Here is a 19156-nt window from a genome sequence, read left to right on the forward strand (position 1 = left end):
AGTACTTAATTACTACAGCCTGGGAGATCATGAATACTCTTGATGATGCCCAGCTACACAAAAAGCTGGACTGATGAATGCAGAAAAACTGGCTGTGCCTGGTCAGTGAGAAAAACTCATATTTGCACATGGAATCTCTTTCCAGTCCATCCTCCTTTTTCCTGCCATTAACCTCTCATGTACCCAACCCAACTAGTGGAAAAGGTATGCAACCACCGTGTTGTTTGACAGGAGCCTTTCATTCACCCCTCATTTAGAAACGCAAATTTCCACCATGTGCGCCTGCCTGGAAGTGCCCATACTCTACTCCACCTTACTCAGAAAACTGCCATCTCATTCGCAGTGGTGATAGCTAAAACTGATTATTGTAATCCTGTGTGTTCCGGTTTCCCTAAATATCTACATCTAAGCTTCAACAGGTCCAGACCCGCAGTACCTCTCTCCTTTCTGATACACTGCATGGCGGAGCTGGCCTACTGCTCTCTTCCTTAATCCTGGCCAATGTTCAGCCTGAAGGGCTTATTTTCCATGGCTTTCAGCCCAGTACAGCCACACAGTGTTTAGATACCATTAGTATTCGGATTCTTTGAACATGCTTTACTATGGTGCACAAGCCGGAGTGAGTACGTATCTGTACACTCCATCCACCACACTGACATTTCACCTCATTCGCCTCTCTTTACTGTTTTTTTCAGGGCTTTACTCACCACTTAAAAGTGTCGAACATTGTAATCTGCCTTGATGATTTTGCAAAGCAATTACGAAGGTCAAAACACCATCATCAAATAAACTAGGTCCGCTTAGATTCACCAATGAAGTGAGCTGTGAATCACTTATGAACCATTTATTCAACCGTATCCATTTGACCATAGTCGATTGTTGTTCTCCTTTTAAATACACAATGTTAGTTCTTATTCACTTTTTATTGTTGATTGTGATCTCTGAGGACACCAAGCTCACATTTGACTTGGCTTTTTGCAAGTGCCTGCTGTTTTTTTGCTTCAGATTAAATATATGTACAGACTAATGGAGGTTTGCTCCTTATCGTTACATTAAGTGCCTGCAGTAATGGATTTGCTGCCCTCAACATATTTTGAGATCTCGTATTCGAGTCAGTGCATTTGCGGTCTGTCTAGATGTATTGTTGGCTTACAGTTCTTTCACTGCTTACCACTGGCTGGCTTCATCACCACTTTCATAAGCTTGCTTTTTATTCGTTAACATATGTGAGTTGTAAGTTCTCTTCTCGTGCTTGTCCCTTTCCAGGAGCAATGATGCATTACTCTGTCCTTAAAGAGCTCGCTTTTTAGGTGCTACGTTTTTGTATAGGCGGTCTATAAGACTGCATATTTTTTAGCTTCTTGTTACCTCTCTGCTGCTCTCTTGCCCGTGTGCTTTTTCACCAGCCTCTCTGTGATGAGTTTGCGCTTGTGTGCTCCCTCCCACCCACGTTGCTTTCTCACCCAAGTGCATCTACTCGCTCCCCAATGCGCTCACCAGTTTGGTTCTCTTCCTCGCCCCCAGTGCTCTTCCTCACAACGGTTTGCTCCCCCCACACCATGTGTTGCTTTCCCACACCTGTACTATCACGGTTGCTTCCAGACCCCAGTGTTACTTCACTCCCCACCAGCCCTGTGCTGCTTCTGGAACCCCCACCACCTCCCCTCCTGGTGTCCCCCGACCCTCATTCCTGTTGCTTCCCCCACTGGCTTTCTAAAATAAAACACTTTCACAAGTTTTGTTGGATCAGCAATTCAAAGGGAAAAAAAAAAAAAGGCGACCTCATTTCATAGGTGCATGCATGTTGAACATACTGTAAAATAACACAAAAGCCTTTTTTTTTTTTTTTTACTTAGTGAAGCTGTATAGCATCGGGGATGTTATGCAGCATATTTAAAAAGGCGATACGTACCAAAGGCAAGATCTACTGGCTTTGCCAAAGCTTGTTTTTAATTTCCACTGTTTATTCTCCAATTGATTTGCTACTGAAATATATTTTTCTTTAAATTACTCCTCAGTGAACCATGGTTTTTTTAGGCCTGTCTACTCTTTGGCATAAATTGGCATGGACACGTCTCACTAACACTACAGTCCTTCCGTTGGTGCCCTGTGAAGAAATGGGAAGAGTTCAACTTCGTCCAATGAGCTCTATGTGGCGTGCACTAGACTACTTGCCCAAGTTAAACCATCCTTATTTCCCAACCAGAAACCGCAGTTCTGCCAACTAAAATGCATTGTCCATTTGACCTCACCAATAGCAGACATTCGGCAGTAGGACTCTACACGTGTATGGATCATTCATAAGGAGCTCCCTTCCAAAGTAGCCAACTCTTGAATTAGACTTCGGTAGATTGAGAAAACGGCTAAAAACTCACATACTGACACAATCATATGGTTACCCACACCACCAGTAACCGCCTCATGCATACAGCCCGGATTGGTTAGATGCCTTAAAGAGTCAACCATCTATTAGGTCAATTACTGACTTTCCATCCTAGGCATTACCATTCACTTAACCCTGTTATGACTTGCACTATCTCAGTGGCTTGCAGTGCTTTATAAACTCCCAAATTACAATACAATTTTATGCAAACAATAGCAGTTTTAATGAACAGATGCATTACGTTTTAAATTATCATTTAAACAATAAATTAAAATATAAGTAGGAGAAACGTTATCCTCCTGAACTGTTTTTTTACATTGGGCATGGGCTTGACTTGCTCCCAACATTTAAAAGCACTGGAATTATACTACAGAAAAATGTCCAGTGTTAAAATGTATGCAGTAATGCATTACTGCATATGGAAGTGGAATCTCAAAACGGAACTCTTTTCCCTGGTTCTGTGAATAATGTAGTTGAAAGTGGTTTTGGGTGAAGCTGTTCAGATTTTTTTGGTGTGGTCTTATTTATGTGGCAAGAGTAAAGAGAGTCAAATGAGGGCATCACAATGTAATATTCGAGTGACTATTTCTTTTTCAGAAATCAATAAACAGCTTTAAGCTGAAGTCCAAGCAAGGTCGATCCGACTGTGCAAAAAACCATGTAGATGTTTGAGCTTGAGTGGATTAAAATTTCTATTTTCTGATTTAAGAAATTTCTATATAGGATGCCGAGGGGTGCAATGTGAGGCTCTATTCTGTGAAGCAAATTCAACGGTGGGTGCACACTATTTGAAAGCTACGAGAACACACTTTGTGTAGATGAAAATGCTATAAAGGCAACAAGGCTCTTCTACTGAAGAATTTTGCATCTTTGTAATAAAAAAAGGCAGCTCATTCCAATAGGTATGGTAAGTCCAAGTTTTATTTGAGAAAATGCTGCCACCAATTGACAAATCTCAGGTTTTCTAAGAATTTCTTAAATTTGCTTAAAATTTGTTTCAGTGACCTGGTCAAATTCAGGATAGCTGTTTGGCACTACTGATCCCTTACCCAAAACTATATAAATGTAATGTTAGCGTTGTATAGTGAAATCAAACTCCTCTTGCAGTGGACAGCAGATCAAGAGTTCAATGGCAGAATATAGCTTTAAATAGTTTTAGAACACATCCTTTGAGGCAGATATACAAAAGGAGGGCAGGGCAATTGGTATTTCTTCCATACAGTAAACCAGGCACTCCTCTTTCTTTGTCTTTCCCTTTCCAGTCTGACTTGAGCAGCAATGGATCCAGCCTCGGGTCTTAAAGTAGAGAAGCCAGCAGGTCACTGTTAAGTTTCCTTCATCCTGACTATTTTGTGCCATATTACCCCTTTTTCGACATTGCAAGTCTCCTCTCTGAGTCATGCCCTGTGCTTTGTGTTCGTAGAAATCTCCCAGTGGACTCTCTTGGCAAATCAAATAAGCTAGATCAGCAAATCCAGTCGCTTTTCACTAATAGAACATCCTACACAACAAAATACATTTCACCTCTTAGGTAGACAAATTACAGAATATTTACCAAGGATTATTGAGATTAAGGTTCTAGGTAAGGAGCAACAGGGGTACAAAGTTAAGTTCATAATTCATAGTTCTAGGCAAGGTCCCCAAATGCCTTCTTGTTCTTAATCCCGTTCCACTATTAAGGAATTATTTGAAGCTAGGAAAATAACGATATACAGCAACAACCAATCTGGCATACCTTATGTGTTTTCAGCCCGCTGGGCAAAATAAAGTATTAAAAAACAAAAAAATGTAAACCTCTAAATACTGAATGACCATTGACGGCTCCTGCGAGTCTAAGTCTGTTATCCTTGTATCAGCATTGGCTGCCATTGTTCTCACGGCCACCACACTAAAGGTTGTGCATGAGGGCTTTGTAGTGATGGACTATGCCGTTTATATCTATAGCTTAGATTTTTAACTTCCTGATTTGTATTCAGGACCAGATTCAGTTCCAGATCCATGTATGCTTTTCAACAGAATACAAGTCTAGGATGGGTGTAAGAAGCTTTACATCTGATGCCAGCACATGCTAGAGACGTCAGAGTACACACCAAGTACAAAGCCATGAAAGAGCTAATAAGACGGCAGTTTGCTTCTGTCCAGCGTTTTTCATTGCTATTTTTACACTCTTACCGAACCCCTGCTGTCCAGAGATTCCTTATGTGCTATAAGAAGTGTGCTGCAAGGATTTTGTATTTGTTTGCTAGTCCCTGAGCAACTTCTTGTTGGCACCACCTGTAGGGGGATAACAATGATCCCGCAGTCGGTACTAAATCCATACCCAATCACACACAGGTCAGTGCTGCTACATGGGGTGCCTTAGACTGGTTTGATAGAAGATCATGCGCAATCCTCACTTTGCTCACTGTTTGCAGGAAGGGTATTCTCTTTCTCTGTTAACTTGGTCAGACAAGCAGCAGTCTCACTCCGCCGATAGTGGCAGTCTCTAAAAACCAACGCTCCTTGGGGGAATATAGTGGATAGCTGAACTCCAACTCATTCTTGAATAAAGAATGTCCTTTGTTCCCTATACAGTGAACATCGTTTTATTTTCGAGTAGCTACAGCAGTCTTTTTCCGAATCTAAGAGTATATTCACCAACTAGACACCCCCCACCCCCGACCAAATGTTCTGCATCCTGTTTCAGCTCCTCTCTGCACTCGTGTGCAGAGCTCTTCAGAGTTAAAGCATGAACTTCTGAATACAATTGCATTGTTCTGCAGTCGTTATAGCACAAATGTGGTCTGTCAAAATAATGCCCAACCTACAATGGACTGGATGCAGGCTATGATAGTCCTTCTCTCAATCCATACTAGCAGACACATGTAGAGTTTATTGGGTACTTGGTTTTAGTGAGGCCGGTATTTGGAACTGGGTATGAATCTGTGAGATTTAACACAACAATATAGGCTGCCCTGCAGAAAAGTTAGCCAAATACAAGAAAACAGCTTCATAACGAGCTCTTTGAGATAGGCTAAGTTAGACTTTGGTATATACCGGTGTTTTTAAGCTACATTACCTATTTTCACATTATGGACCATACATACAAAAATGATGATACTTTAAAATATGCACTTGCTTCTTCACCACAAACAACGTGAAAATGTATCAATGTGCTAGGAAGTGCAAGATGGACAAAGAAGAAAAACAGCAGAGATATTGCACAAACACGAGATAAAAACAGTTTTGTTTGTATATGAATGATTTTGTCAACTAGGAAATCATTTATTCTCCAACTGGTTGCTTTTTCCTCCTTTTCCTCTTTTTCTCTTCTGCCCCTGTTTTCTTTATTTCTTGTGTATCATGGCTGCTCTCTTCTGGCTTGTCATTGTTCTCGGTTTTAGTAAACTGAATCTTCTTTTTTTTCTTTTTGGGTTTGCAGCCAGAATCTTCAACTAAAAAAAAAAAAGAAAAAAAAAAAAAAAAAACTTAAATCGGCAGGCATGTGACTTACTAATAACACAAAGCAATGTTATTATTCATTTGTTGCTTAATAAAAAAAAAAAAGTACAAGCTACTCGCTGAAGTTAGTTAGTCTTACTTTTTCACTGCCTGTCCAGGCCCCTCAACCTATTGATGGTAGTTCTGGACTTTAATGCAGTCTCTTGTATGGAAAGTAGTGTGTGCTAGGCCACAACATTTAACTGTTATATCAGATAGTCTGGCACTTATTTTCTTTTGTTTTATATGGGCTTCCAGGTTTCTAGTTGTCAAACTTCATGGCCTTCTACAGACACTGGAATTGATGGGGACAATTTAGAGGCCTTTTTCCTTTCCTTTTCTTTCCTTTTTCTAAATCAGACCAACACATTGTCGAACCTGTACTTTAATAACATAGGAGGTGTTTGGCAAATCTGCACGAAACGTTCCAAAATAGTTTATTCAGTTGTGGTCCTTCATTGAAAGTTTTGCACTGATTAATCAAGTGGGGGAAAAAAAAAAAAATGTGGTGAGGGAAAAAAGTATGGTTTCCCATTTTAATTCCCATAGGATCAATTGGTTCACGAGACAGAGACAACAGCTGAACATGACACAAAGTTAGACCTTAACTCAAGGAGTTTGCTTTGGCATAAGTCAGTTCAAGAGTTTTGGAAATTGAAATTAAAATGTAAAAAGGTGCTCAGTTGGTTATAAAGAGGGTAATTTCTAGTGGTCTCAACAGATGGCAAACTGTATTGTTAACTGGCTCATAACTTTAGTGTGTTTGACAAATTTGCACGTAAATGTAGCAGATACTTAAAGTTTTTAGCTTGTTCTTTGTATTTTTTAATTTGTGTAGATTTACGAAGGGGTAGGCACTTCTTAAAAAGGAGGGCCAAAATGTGTACATCTGCTAATAAACAAGGCACCATTTTATGACTCCATATTAAATGTGACAGCTATTTAATATGTTTAATCTTCTGTTAGCATGGCAAGTTTCATACAGTTCCATTAAGGGGGCAAAAACAATGTTATGTGCTAATAACTTTGGTGCTCAGTAATGAATATGCATGAAATCTGACAGGCTCATATCATATTAAGCCAAATTCAGGGATCTCAGATGTAATGCGGGTCCATATGATGGCTCTCACCGTGCGGTGTTTAGGTCTGAAACCTGACTGAAACTTGTAAAGTAGGTTGTAGTTACTAATGTGCTGGCACATTGTTTCTAGAAGCTTTGCGTGAAAGGAAATGTTAGAGTCTGGTTGAAAGTTATTCAAATCAGTCAGGTCCGCAACTGGTTTCTTCTGTAGGGAAGTTATTTCACTAGTCTTCAAGCAGTTTGGGATAATGCCCTGGGTTAACGATAAGCTTACAATAATTGCACTGGGGAGAAGAGAATGGGGGGTGAGAGAAAAGGTGACTGAGATCTGTAGTGACTGTCGAAGGTATGGGGTTGTTGAATGGGAGGCTGATTTCACTTTCACTATAATCCCTAGAACCTCATGCTCAATAAAGATTTTGAATTCACACCAGAATACTCCATTTTCGGTCATTCTGAGGTGGGTGTCTGATAAAAGCATTGTTGGTTACTGCAAGCTCTTGTTTGGGGAGGAGCATGTCTGAAGCTCTATCCTGGGTTTTCATTGAGTCAACAATGATTAACTTTTCAATTTTACATACTTCCTCTTCAAAAACGGGTTGCAAAGGCTTCACAGTTCATAACTGTGACGCTGAGGGTTGTGTTATCTGAACTGGTCTGTTTCAGGATTTCAAAGAGTTTAGCTGGTATATCTTCTGCTTTACCTAGGTGTGATCTGAAGTATGATGTTTTTGCATACTATGGAAAATGTCACTTACCCAGTGTACATCTGTTTGTGGCATGAGATAGGAACAACATACGGTGGACTAAAAGCCCCCTGGACACCTTCCCAAGCTACACATGTGCCCCAACAGGGTCAGGGAGGGATGTGGGAGAGGGAGTTTGGGGGGGGGGGGGGTGAGAAAAGACCCACCTCACTCTCCGCACCCAGCTCTGGTAGCCATGCAGGAGGGGTGCTGAGGGCGGAGAGTACGGGGGTTTGGGGAAGCCTGTCCTTCAGAGATAAGGCATGTGCAGGCAGAGCTGGATGGAGAGTCCTGGGCTAGCTAAGAAGCCTGAACAAGGGCCGACTGGTGGATGAGATTTTTCCAGCACCTCGGTCGGCACACAGGATTTATGGCTCCCAGATTATCCAAGTGACCATATTCCCACATGGTAACGCCCTTGTCCACTGGTTAAGCGTGAAAGAGCTGACTCCGGTGGCCATGTTCAAAGAGCACAATCACAAACTGTTCATATAGAGAGTTGCCTGTAAAGTTGGTACACATTCTCTTGACAAGTGGCCTAAAAATGTACGTTACTATCAGCCTCCTCTCAAAAAGAAATGTTTGCAGCTACAATTTCCTCTTTTGCTTAAACAGTAGGTTCACCATTTGCGATTTTGGCAGTCAGAAGCCGGTCTGCTTGATTCGTAAATTCAATCACATGTGCAGATTTTCCCCTCATGTACAACATTATAACTCCATGGTAAATTCTAATTCCAAGTTGTTCGAGATGTTCCGGAGCTGGAACTTGCAGTCAAATAAGCTGGCAAGTGCAGGTGCACAATAAGAGTTATACTATCCTTTTGCTGTTGGCACGATCTGCAAGCTCCTGAAATTTGTTTGTCTGACCATTTTTGACACCAATCGTGCACAGAAAATCCGTTAAGTCTTCATTGCAGAAGCCTTATTTTATATTGAACATTAAGTGCTTCTGCAAACACACTGTGGCAATAGCAGTTTATAGGAATTGATTGTCAGCCAGGCATGGCTTCTGTTGCCAAATTTTAGATTTTCACTTCTACGCGATATCCAATGTACTTGTTTGTTCTAAGGTTTGTTAAAAGCACTGGGTGATGGGGTCAGTTCCCATGGAAGTTCAATATCTAAAAAATTTGAGTGAAGCAACTAGTGATTTTGCCCAGGAATGCGTACTTGAGCAGTGCTCAAATTGAGTTTCTTTCAAATATAGGTTCTTAGCATTTCTGGTCATGCTTGGCTAAAGAAAAAGAGATAAAAAAATAAATAAATAAAAAAAAACTGTTGGATGCTAGTCGGATCTGGGCCTGCCATGAATTTTAAGGAAAATGAAATAAGAGACGGTATACTTTGTATTGTGAAATTTTGAGAAATGAGCGATCCTATCTGGGAAAGCAGTGTCAAACGCAATTGCAGGTATGCAATTTCCCTTCATAACTTTCAGAAAGAAACAGAGGAAATGACAAACTGTAACTTTTGCGTAAAACTGCCTGAAATACAAGTTTTAAAGACGCAATCTTCTGCACTTCCCCCTAGTTATCAGTTTTCTTTTTTGCACCTTTTTGCTAAAGACCATCATTGTTTTGCCAAAGTTAACAGATGTGTCATTTTCATCACATTATGCACTCGGAGTGTTTAACGGCATCTGCAAATTTATCCCGCTTAAATTAAGTAGAACAACGCTCTATCTGCATTTTGTAAGGAGGTTATAGGCTGATGGTCAAGACTTGGGGGATGCAAATTTGCTAGATCTAAATATGTGCTCAAGTGTGAGATGAACAGATTGAAGAGCACTGCTGCGAGCAAGCACTCTTGCTTGAGACTCCTCTGTGTTGAGATCTTCTAAAAGAGTGCCTAATTTGCTTCTAATTTAATTTGCGTCAATATGTGTGAACATTTAAGGTGGATGGTCTGTAAGAAAGTGGCAAAAATTATTTCTTTGAATAATCTGGCCAAAGGCGAATTCTGTTGACAGGGTCAAATGCCTTTGTGATGTCTACAATACTGTACTAGATTGTCTCTTGTACTTGACATGGTTTTGAATCCAGTATAATTGAATGGTTTTAGTTTTTCTTTGACAGTACATTCCTCCAAGTCCATCAGCAGTAGGCTAGCAAAATATTTTGAGTCTGTGTCTACCAATGCAATCAAGAAGTAGATGTCCAGGCTTTAGCAACAGCCTTATTTATGAACTGGATGGAGTACTGACCCACACAGAGACTGCAGGATGTTTGCTGAGGCAAGGCAAGATAACATTTGTAAACATTCCTTACAGTGCTCCAGACCTTGTTTGAAGATAGAAGCTGTGGAGGGGCGTGGCCTGACATCATGGCCGACAGCGAGCTATTGGCCAGCCAGGGAGCAAGTTCCTTACAATTCTTAGTGTAAGGAAACACCTCTTTGGCATGGTTATCCCCTGACTTTTTGCCTTTGCTGATGCCAAGTTATGATTTCAAAGTGTGCTGAGGCCTGCTAACCAGGCCCCAGCACCAGTGTTCTTTCCCTAAAACTGTACCTTTGTTTTCCCAATTGGCACACCCTGGCATCCAGGTAAGTCCCTTGTAACTGGTACCCCTGGTACCAAGGGCCCTGATGCCAGGGAAGGTCTCTAAGGGCTGCAGCATGTCTTATGCCACCCTGGGGACCCCTCACTCAGCACAGAAACACTGCTTGCCAGCTTGTGTGTGCTGGTGGGGATAAAATGACTAAGTCGACATGGCACTCCCCTCATGGTGCCATGCCAACCTCACACTGCCCATGGCAAAGATAAGTCACCCCTCTAGCAGGCCTTACAGCCCTAAGGCAGGGTGCACTATACCATAGGTGAGGGCATAGGTGTATGAGCACTATGCCCCTACAGTGTCTAAGCAAAACCTTAGACATTGTATGTGCAGGGTAGCCATAAGAGTATATGGTCTGGGAGTCTGTCATACACGAACTCCACAGCACCATAATGGCTACACTGAAAACTGGGAAGTTTGGTATCAAACTTCTCAGCACAATAAAAGCACACTGATGCCAGTGTACATTTTATTGTGAAATACACCCCAGAGGGCATCTTAGAGATGCCCACTGAAAACATACCCGACTTCCAGTGTGGGCTGACTAGTTTTACCAGCCTGCCACACACCAGACATGTTGCTGGCCACATGGGGAGAGTGCCTTTGTCACTCTGTGGCTAGTAACAAAGCCTGTACTGTGTGGAGGTGCTTCTCACCTCCCCCTGCAGGAGCTGTAACACCTGGCGGTGAGCCTCAAAGGCTCACCCCCTTTGTTACAGGGCCACAGGGCATTCCAGCTAGTGGAGATGCCCGCCCCCTCCGGCCACGGCCCCACTTTTGGCGGCAAGGCCGGAGGAGATAATGAGAAAAACAAGGAGGAGTCACTGGCCAGTCAGGACAACCCTTAAGGTGTCCTGAGCTGAGGTGACTCTGACTTTTAGAAATCATTCATCTTGCAGATGGAGGATTCCCCCAATAGGATTAGGGATGTGCCCCCCCTCCCCTCCCCTCCGGGAGGAGGCACAAAGAGGGTGTAGGCACGCTCAGGGCTAGTAGCCATTGGCTACTAATCCCCAGACCTAAACACACCCCTAAGTTCAGTATTTAGGGGCACCCCAGAACCTAGGAAACTAGATTCCTGCAACCTAAGACGAAGAAAGACTGCTGACCTGAAGCCCTGCAGAGAAGACGGAGACAGCAACTGCTTTGGCCCTAGCCCTACCGGCCTGTCTCCCCACTTCGAGAGAAACTGCAACAGCGGCGTGCTCCCCAGGGTCCAGCGACCTCTGAAGCCTCAGAGGACTACCCTGCATCTAAAAGGACAAAGAACTCCTGAGGACAGCGGCCCTGTTCCAAAGAAACCAAAACTTGCAACAAAGAAACAACTTTAAAAGGACTCCACATTTCCCGCCGGAAGCGTGAGACTTTCCACTCTGCCCCCGACGCCCCCGGCTCAACCTGCGGAGAAACAACACTACAGGGAGGACTCCCCGGCGACTGCGACCCTGTGAGTAGCCAGAGTTGCTCCCCCCCCCCCAGATACCCCCCAGCGACGCCTGCAGAGGGAATCCAGAGGCTCCCCCTGACCGCGACTGCCTGCTTCCAAGAACCCAACACCTGGTAAAGACACTGCACCCGCAGCCCCCAGGACCTAAAGGATCCGACCTCCAGTGCATGAGCGACCCCCAGGGGGCCCTCTCCCTTGCCCAGGTGGTGGCTACCCCGAGGAGCCCCCCCCTTGCCTGCTTCGCTGAAGAGACCCCTGGGTCTCCCATTGAAACCTATTGCAAACTCAACGCCTATTTGCACTCTGCACCCGGCCGCTGAGGGTGTACTTTTTGTGCTGACTTGTGTCCCCCTGGTGCCCTACAAAACCCCCCTGGTCTGCCCTCCGAAGACGCGGGTACTTACCTGCTGGCAGACTGGAACCGGGGCACCCCCTTCTCCACTGAAGCCTATGTGTTTTGGGCACCACTTTGACCTCCGCACCTGACCGGCCCTGAGCTGCTGGTGTGGTAACTTTGGGGTTGCCCTGAACCCCCAACGGTGGGCTACTTTTGACCCAACTTTGAACCCTGTAGGTGGTCTACTTACCTGCAAAACTAACAAATACTTACCTCCCCCAGGAACTGTTGAAATTTGCACTGTCTAGTTTTAAAATAGCTTATTGCCATTTTTGCCAAAACTGTACATGCTATTTTGCTGATTCAAAGTTCCTATGATACCTGAGTGAAGTACCTTTCATTTAAAGTATTGATTGTAAATCTTGAACCTGTGGTTCTTAAAATAAACTAAGAAATGAAAATGTCACTTACCCAGTGTACATCTGTTCGTGGCATCAGTCGCAGTAGATTCGCATGTTCTGCAATAGCTCGCCATCTGGTGTTGGGCCGGAGTGTTACAAGTTGTTTTTCTTCGAAGAAGTCTTTCGAGTCACGGGACCGAGTGACTCCTCCTTTTGTCTCCATTGCGCATGGGCGTCGACTCCATCTTCGATTGTTTTTCCCCGCAGAGGGTGAGGTAGGAGTTGAATTGTAGTAATAGTGCCCATGCAATGGAGTGACTAAGTATGCACCTATTTAAGGTTGAGATGATACATATATAAATAATTGAAGGTAACTTCCAAACTGCTACAGGCTCCCGGGGAGGCGGGTGGGCACATGCGAATCTACTGCGACTGATGCCACGAACAGATGTACACTGGGTAAGTGACATTTTCAGTTCGATGGCATCTGTCGCTGTAGATACGCATGTTCTGCATAGACTAGTAAGCAGTTATTTCCCCAAAAGCGGTGGATCAGCCTGTAGGAGTGGAAGTAGTCTGAAATAATGTTCTTAATACGGCTTGACCTACTGTGGCTTGTTGTGCGGATAACACGTCTACACAGTAGTGCTTGGTGAACGTGTGAGGCGTAGACCATGTGGCTGCCTTACATATTTCTTGCATTGGGATGTTTCCTAGAAAGGCCATGGTAGCACCTTTCTTTCTGGTTGAGTGTGCCCTTGGTGTAATGGGCAGCTGTCGTTTAGCTTTAAGGTAGCAGATTTGGATGCATTTAACTATCCATCTGGCTATACCTTGTTTTGAAATTGGGTTTCCTGCATGAGGTTTTTGAAATGCAATAAAGAGTTGTTTAGTCTTTCTGATGTTTTTTGTTCTGTCAATGTAATACATCAATGCTCTTTTGACATCTAATGTATGTAGTGCCCTTTCAGCTACGGTATCTGGCTGTGGAAAGAACACTGGAAGTTCCACTGTTTGATTTAGATGGAACGGTGAAATAACCTTTGGCAAAAATTTAGGATTGGTCCTTAGGACGACTTTATTTTTGTGTAGTTGTATAAAAGGTTCCTGTATAGTAAACGCCTGAATCTCGCTTACTCTTCTCAGGGAAGTAATGGCGATGAGAAATGCCACCTTCCAGGTTAGGAACTGTATGTCGCAGGAGTGCATGGGTTCAAAAGGTGGACCCATAAGTCTAGTTAGGACAACATTTAGGTTCCATGAAGGAACAGGTGGTGTTCTTGGTGGTATAATTCTCCTAAGGCCCTCCATGAATGCTTTAATGACTGGTATTTTATATAGGGAAGTTGAATAGGTAGTCTGCAGGTATGCAGATATTGCTGCAAGGTGAATCTTAATGGAAGAGAAAGCTAGGTTAGATTTTTGTAAGTGAAGCAAGTAACCCACTACATGTTCTGGAGTTGTGTGTAATGGTTGTATTTGATTAATATGGCAGTAGCAAACAAACCTCTTCCATTTACTTGCATAGCAGTGCCTGGTGGATGGCCTTCTTGCTTGTTTTATGACTTCCATACATTCTTGGGTAAGTTGTAAGTGCCCGAATTCTAGGATTTCAGGAGCCAGATTGCTAGATTCAGCGATGCTGGATCTGGGTGTCTGATCTTTTGGTTGTGCTGTGTCAACAGATCTGGCCTGTTGGGCAATTTGATGCAGGGTACCACTGATAGGTCTAGCAGCGTTGTGTACCAGGGTTGCCTTGCCCAAGTTGGTGCTATCAATATGAGTTTGAGTTTGCTTTGACTGAGTTTGTTTACCAGGTAAGGAAGGAGAGGGAGAGGAGGAAAAGCGTAAGCAAATATCCCTGACCAGTTCATCCATAGGGCATTGCCTTGGGATTGTTTGTGTGGGTACCTGGATGCGAAGTTTTGGCATTTTGCGTTCTCCCTTGTCGCAAACAAGTCTATCTGAGGTGTTCCCCAGAGTTTGAAATAAGTGTTCAGAATTTGGGGGTGAATTTCCCATTCGTGGACCTGTTGGTGATCTCGAGAGAGATTGTCTGCGAGTTGATTTTGTATCCCTGGTATAAACTGTGCAATTAGGCGAATTTGGTTGTGAATTGCCCAATGCCAAATTTTTTGTGCTAGCAGGCTTAACTGCGTGGAGTGCGTCCCTCCCTGCTTGTTTAGATAATACATTGTTGTCATGTTGTCTGTTTTGACGAGAATGTATTTGTGAACTATTATTGGTTGGAAAGCTTTTAGTGCTTGAAAAACTGCTAGAAGTTCTAGGTGATTGATATGCAGTTTTGTTTGATGTACGTTCCATTGTCCTTGTATGCTGTGTTGATCGAGGTGTGCTCCCCACCCTGTCATGGAAGCATCTGTTGTTATTACGTATTGTGGCACTGGGTCTTGGAAAGGCCGCCCCTTGTTTAAATTTATGTTGTTCCACCACAGAAGCGAGAGGGAAGTTTGGCGGTCTATTAACACCAGATCTAGAAGGTGACCCTGTGCTTGAGACCACTGTGATGCTAGGCACTGTTGTAAGGGCCTCATGTGCAGTCTTGCGTTTGGGACAATGGCTATGCATGATGACATCATGCCTAGGAGTTGTAATACCATCTTTGCCTGTATTTTTTGTGTTGGATACATGCGTTGTATGATGGTGTTGAAATTTTGAATTCTTTGTGGACTTGGAGTGGCTACTCCCTTTGATGTGTCTATTATGGCTCCCAGGTATTGTTGTACCTTGCGTGGCAGAATTTTGGATTTTGTGAAATTGACGGTGAACCCGAGTTTGAAGAGGGTTTGTATGATCTGATTTGTGTGATTTGAGCACTGTATGAACGAATGGGCCTTGATTAGCCAGTCGTCCAAATATGGGAACACATGTATTTGCTGCCTTCTTATGTGTGCAGCGACTACCGCTAGACATTTGGTAAAGACTCTTGGTGCGGTTGTTAATCCGAAAGGCAGTACCTTGAATTGGTAATGTATTCCTTTGAATACAAACCTTAGGTATTTCCTGTGCGATGGGTGTATTGGTATATGGAAATAAGCATCCTTGAGGTCTAAAGTTGCCATGTAGTCGTGTAGTTTTAGCAATGGCAATACTTCTTGTAGTGTGACCATGTGGAAGTGGTCTGATTTGATGAAAGTGTTCACTACTCTGAGGTCTAGGATTGGTCTCAGCGTTTTGTCCTTCTTTGGTATCAGAAAGTACAGTGAGTAAACTCCTGTGTTTATTTGTGTGTTTGGCACTAATTCGATTGCATTCTTTTGCAATAGTGCCTGCACTTCTATCTCCAGGAGATTGGAATGGTGTGTTGTTAAATTTTGTGCTTTTGGTGGTATGTTTGGAGGGAATTGTAGAAATTCTATGCAATAACCATGTTGGATAATTGCTAGAACCCAAGTGTCTGTAGTGATTTCCTCCCATGCTTTGTAATAATGACCTATTCTTCCCCCCACTGGTGTTGTGTGGAGGGGGTGAGTGACATGTGAGTCATTGTTTAGTAGTAGGGGTTTTGGGGCTTTGAAATCTCCCTCTATTTCTAGGGAATTGCCCTCCTCTATATTGTCCCCGAAAACCTCCTCTATACTGTCCCTGGTAAGTGGACGGTGTTGCTTGTGAGGTGCTGGCTTGTGTGCTTTGACCCCGAAACCCCCCTCGAAAGGGCGTTTTACGGAATGTGCTGTAATTCCCTCTGCTCTGCGGGGAGTAGAGTGCGCCCATGGCTTTGGCAGTGTCCGTATCTTTTTTGAGTTTCTCAATCGCTGTGTCCACTTCTGGACCGAACAGTTCTTTTTCATTAAAAGGCATATTGAGAACTGCTTGTTGAATCTCTGGTTTAAATCCAGACGTTCGGAGCCATGCATGCCGTCTGATAGTTACAGATGTATTAATTGTCCGTGCAGCTGTATCTGCAGCGTCCATGGAGGAACGTATCTGGTTGTTGGAGATGGTCTGTCCCTCCTCAACCACTTGTTTCGCCCTATTTTGGAAGTCCTTGGGCAGATGTTCAATGAGATGTTGCATCTCGTCCCAGTGGGCTCTGTCATAGCGCGCAAGTAGAGCCTGGGAGTTCGCGATGCGCCACTGGTTTGCAGCTTGTGCTGCGACTCTTTTACCAGCTGCATCGAACTTGCGGCTTTCTTTATCTGGGGGTGGTGCATCTCCAGATGTGTGAGAGTTGGCCCTTTTCCTAGCTGCTCCTACAACAACAGAGTCTGGTGGCAGCTGTGTAGTGATGAAAGCCGGGTCCGTAGGAGGCGGCTTATACTTCTTTTCCACCCTTGGTGTGATTGCCCTACTTTTGACCGGCTCCTTAAATATGTCTTTTGCGTGCCGGAGCATACCAGGGAGCATAGGCAGGCTTTGGTAGGAGCTGTGGGTGGAGGAGAGTGTGTTGAACAAGAAATCATCCTCGACCTGTTCTGAGTGGAGGCTTACGTTATGAAATTGTGCTGCTCTAGCCACCACCTGAGAGTACGCGGTGCTGTCTTCTGGTGGAGATGGCTTTGTAGGGTAGGCCTCCGGGCTGTTATCTGACACTGGGGCGTCGTATAGGTCCCATGCGTCCTGATCTTGGTCACCCTGGCTCATGGTGGTGTGAGCTGGGGAGTGAGATGGAGTTTGTGCTGGTGAAACGTTAATCACGGGCGGAGGAGAGGGTGGTGGTGTAATTCTTTTAACCACTTTTGGTTGTGGTGCTTGTTCCGTCTGGAACTCCAACCTTCTCTTTCTCCTAATGGGGGGAAGGGTGCTTATTTTTCCTGTCCCCTGCTGAATGAAGATACGCTTTTGCGTATGGTCCACATCAGTTGCTTGTAGCTCTTCCTCAAACCTATGCTTTTGCATTTGGGAGGTTAGCGAGTGCTCTTCTGTATAAGAGCCTGAAGCTGGGTCGCTTGCAGTTTGTTTCGGCGTCGAAACTTTGTCTGCGTGTTTTTTCGGCTCCGAGGTGACTTTTTTCCTTTTCGGGGCCGAAACCTCTCGGCGTCGATCTGTTTCGGTGCCGCTGTCTCGGCGTCGAGCCGTGTCCACACCGGCATCTCGGTGTCGAGGCTTGTCTCCAGCACTTTCTCGGTCCCGAGAAGGCTGCGTGCCGGTGTCTCGACCGGAGTCGGACGATCTCGGCACTGTTTTGGCCTTTTTCGGTGCCGACGGTCGGTCACCGAATTTATGGGTGGAGCCATGGCCTGGTGGCAGTGGCGTCCCCTGGGCCTTGTAAATGTTTCTTTGTGTGGTTTTCGACGTCTTACTCACGGTTTGTGTGTCGTCGAATCCTTCGGAGTCTGAGTCTTGGATCGAGAAGGTACCTTCTTCTTCCTGTTCCTCGAACTCCCGTTGGGCTGTCGGTGCGGACGCCATTTGAAGTCTTCTGGCTCGACGGTCTCGGAGTGTTTTTCGGGACCGGAACGCACGACAGGCCTCGCAGGTGTCTTCGCTGTGCTCAGGTGACAGGCACAGGTTGCAGACCAAGTGTTGGTCTGTGTAGGGGTATTTATTGTGGCATTTGGGGCAGAAACGAAACGGGGTCCGTTCCATCGGCGTTGTTCAGCACGCGGTCGGGCCGACCAGGCCCCGACGGAGGATCGAAAAACTACCCCGAAGGGCACCGGAGCTCTTCGATCTTCGATGCGGTGTGAAATCTAAGTACGCCGATCCCGAACGCAACAATACCGACGAAAATCTTCCGAAATTAACTATTTTTTCCGTTCCGAAACTCGGAGCGACAGGAACACGTCCGAACCCGATGGCGGAAAAAAAACAATCGAAGATGGAGTCGACGCCCATGCGCAATGGAGACAAAAGGAGGAGTCACTCGGTCCCGTGACTCGAAAGACTTCTTCGAAGAAAAACAACTTGTAACACTCCGGCCCAACACCAGATGGCGAGCTATTGCAGAACATGCGTATCTACAGCGACAGATGCCATCGAACATATATTTTTCTATATAAAAACCTATTGGCCTGGAATTGTCTGAGTGTGTGTTCCTCATTTATTGCCTGTGGGTGTACAACAAATGCTTAACACTACCCTCTGATAAACCTACTGCTCGACCACACTACCACAAAATAGAGCATTAGAATTATCTCTTTTTGCCACTATCTTACCTCCAAGGGGAACCCTTGGACTCTGTGCATGCTATTTCTTACTTTGAAATAGCACATACAGAGCCAACTTCCTACACTTAGTAATCCTGACCAATCCTGCACCATTGGCGCTATATTCAGCTCTGATGCTGCCCTGATGCGTACGGATTGCTATAAGGTGCCATAAATAAAAATAGCAGTGTCTGAGGCCTGGAAGTCATCTCGAGGACTGGAGAACGTGCCGGAGGTGAACTCCTGATAGTGGGGCTTTGGTCACAGCAGGCTTCCCATGAGATGTCTAGTGTGGTCTGGCTCCGGCACCCCCGTTTCCGGACAACCCGGGCTGAGTGCGGGCCACCGGGTTATTGTAGCTCGTGGGGTCTGAGGGACGCGGGAAGGAGCCCGTTGCAGCCCGGCCTCTGATCACCTGTGCCTGCCTCAAGCTTGCCCACTACATCTACTACTTACCTTTGGGGCCCTGAGCTGGGGAGTCCTACTGCACCATGACCCACCTGTGGCTGCTCCCACTAGGCCAACAAGGTCTGCTGTGACAGGGGCCTATGAGGACTGGTGCAGCCAAGTGTGGGCCCACTGACTCAGACCAGCTGGATCTATTTCCTCTCCAACT

The 19156-nt window shown here is 44.7% G+C and overlaps 1 protein-coding gene across 2 annotated transcripts in view; it reads right to left on the bottom strand.

Annotated features, from left to right (window-relative positions):
* Window positions 1-3286: 3286 nt before the first annotated feature.
* Window positions 3287-19156, bottom strand: part of PAK1IP1 (PAK1 interacting protein 1) — a 192375-nt gene continuing 176505 nt past the window's right edge. For both annotated transcript variants that reach the window (XM_069217022.1, XM_069217031.1), the window contains one exon: window positions 3287-5817. In XM_069217022.1, the coding sequence (XP_069073123.1) occupies window positions 5648-5817 (170 nt within the window). In that variant the 3' untranslated portion in view covers window positions 3287-5647. The remainder of the gene's footprint in view (window positions 5818-19156) is intronic.

Source organism: Pleurodeles waltl, chromosome 2_1 (genome assembly GCF_031143425.1).
Source record: "Pleurodeles waltl isolate 20211129_DDA chromosome 2_1, aPleWal1.hap1.20221129, whole genome shotgun sequence".
Lineage (NCBI taxonomy): Eukaryota > Metazoa > Chordata > Amphibia > Caudata > Salamandridae > Pleurodeles > Pleurodeles waltl.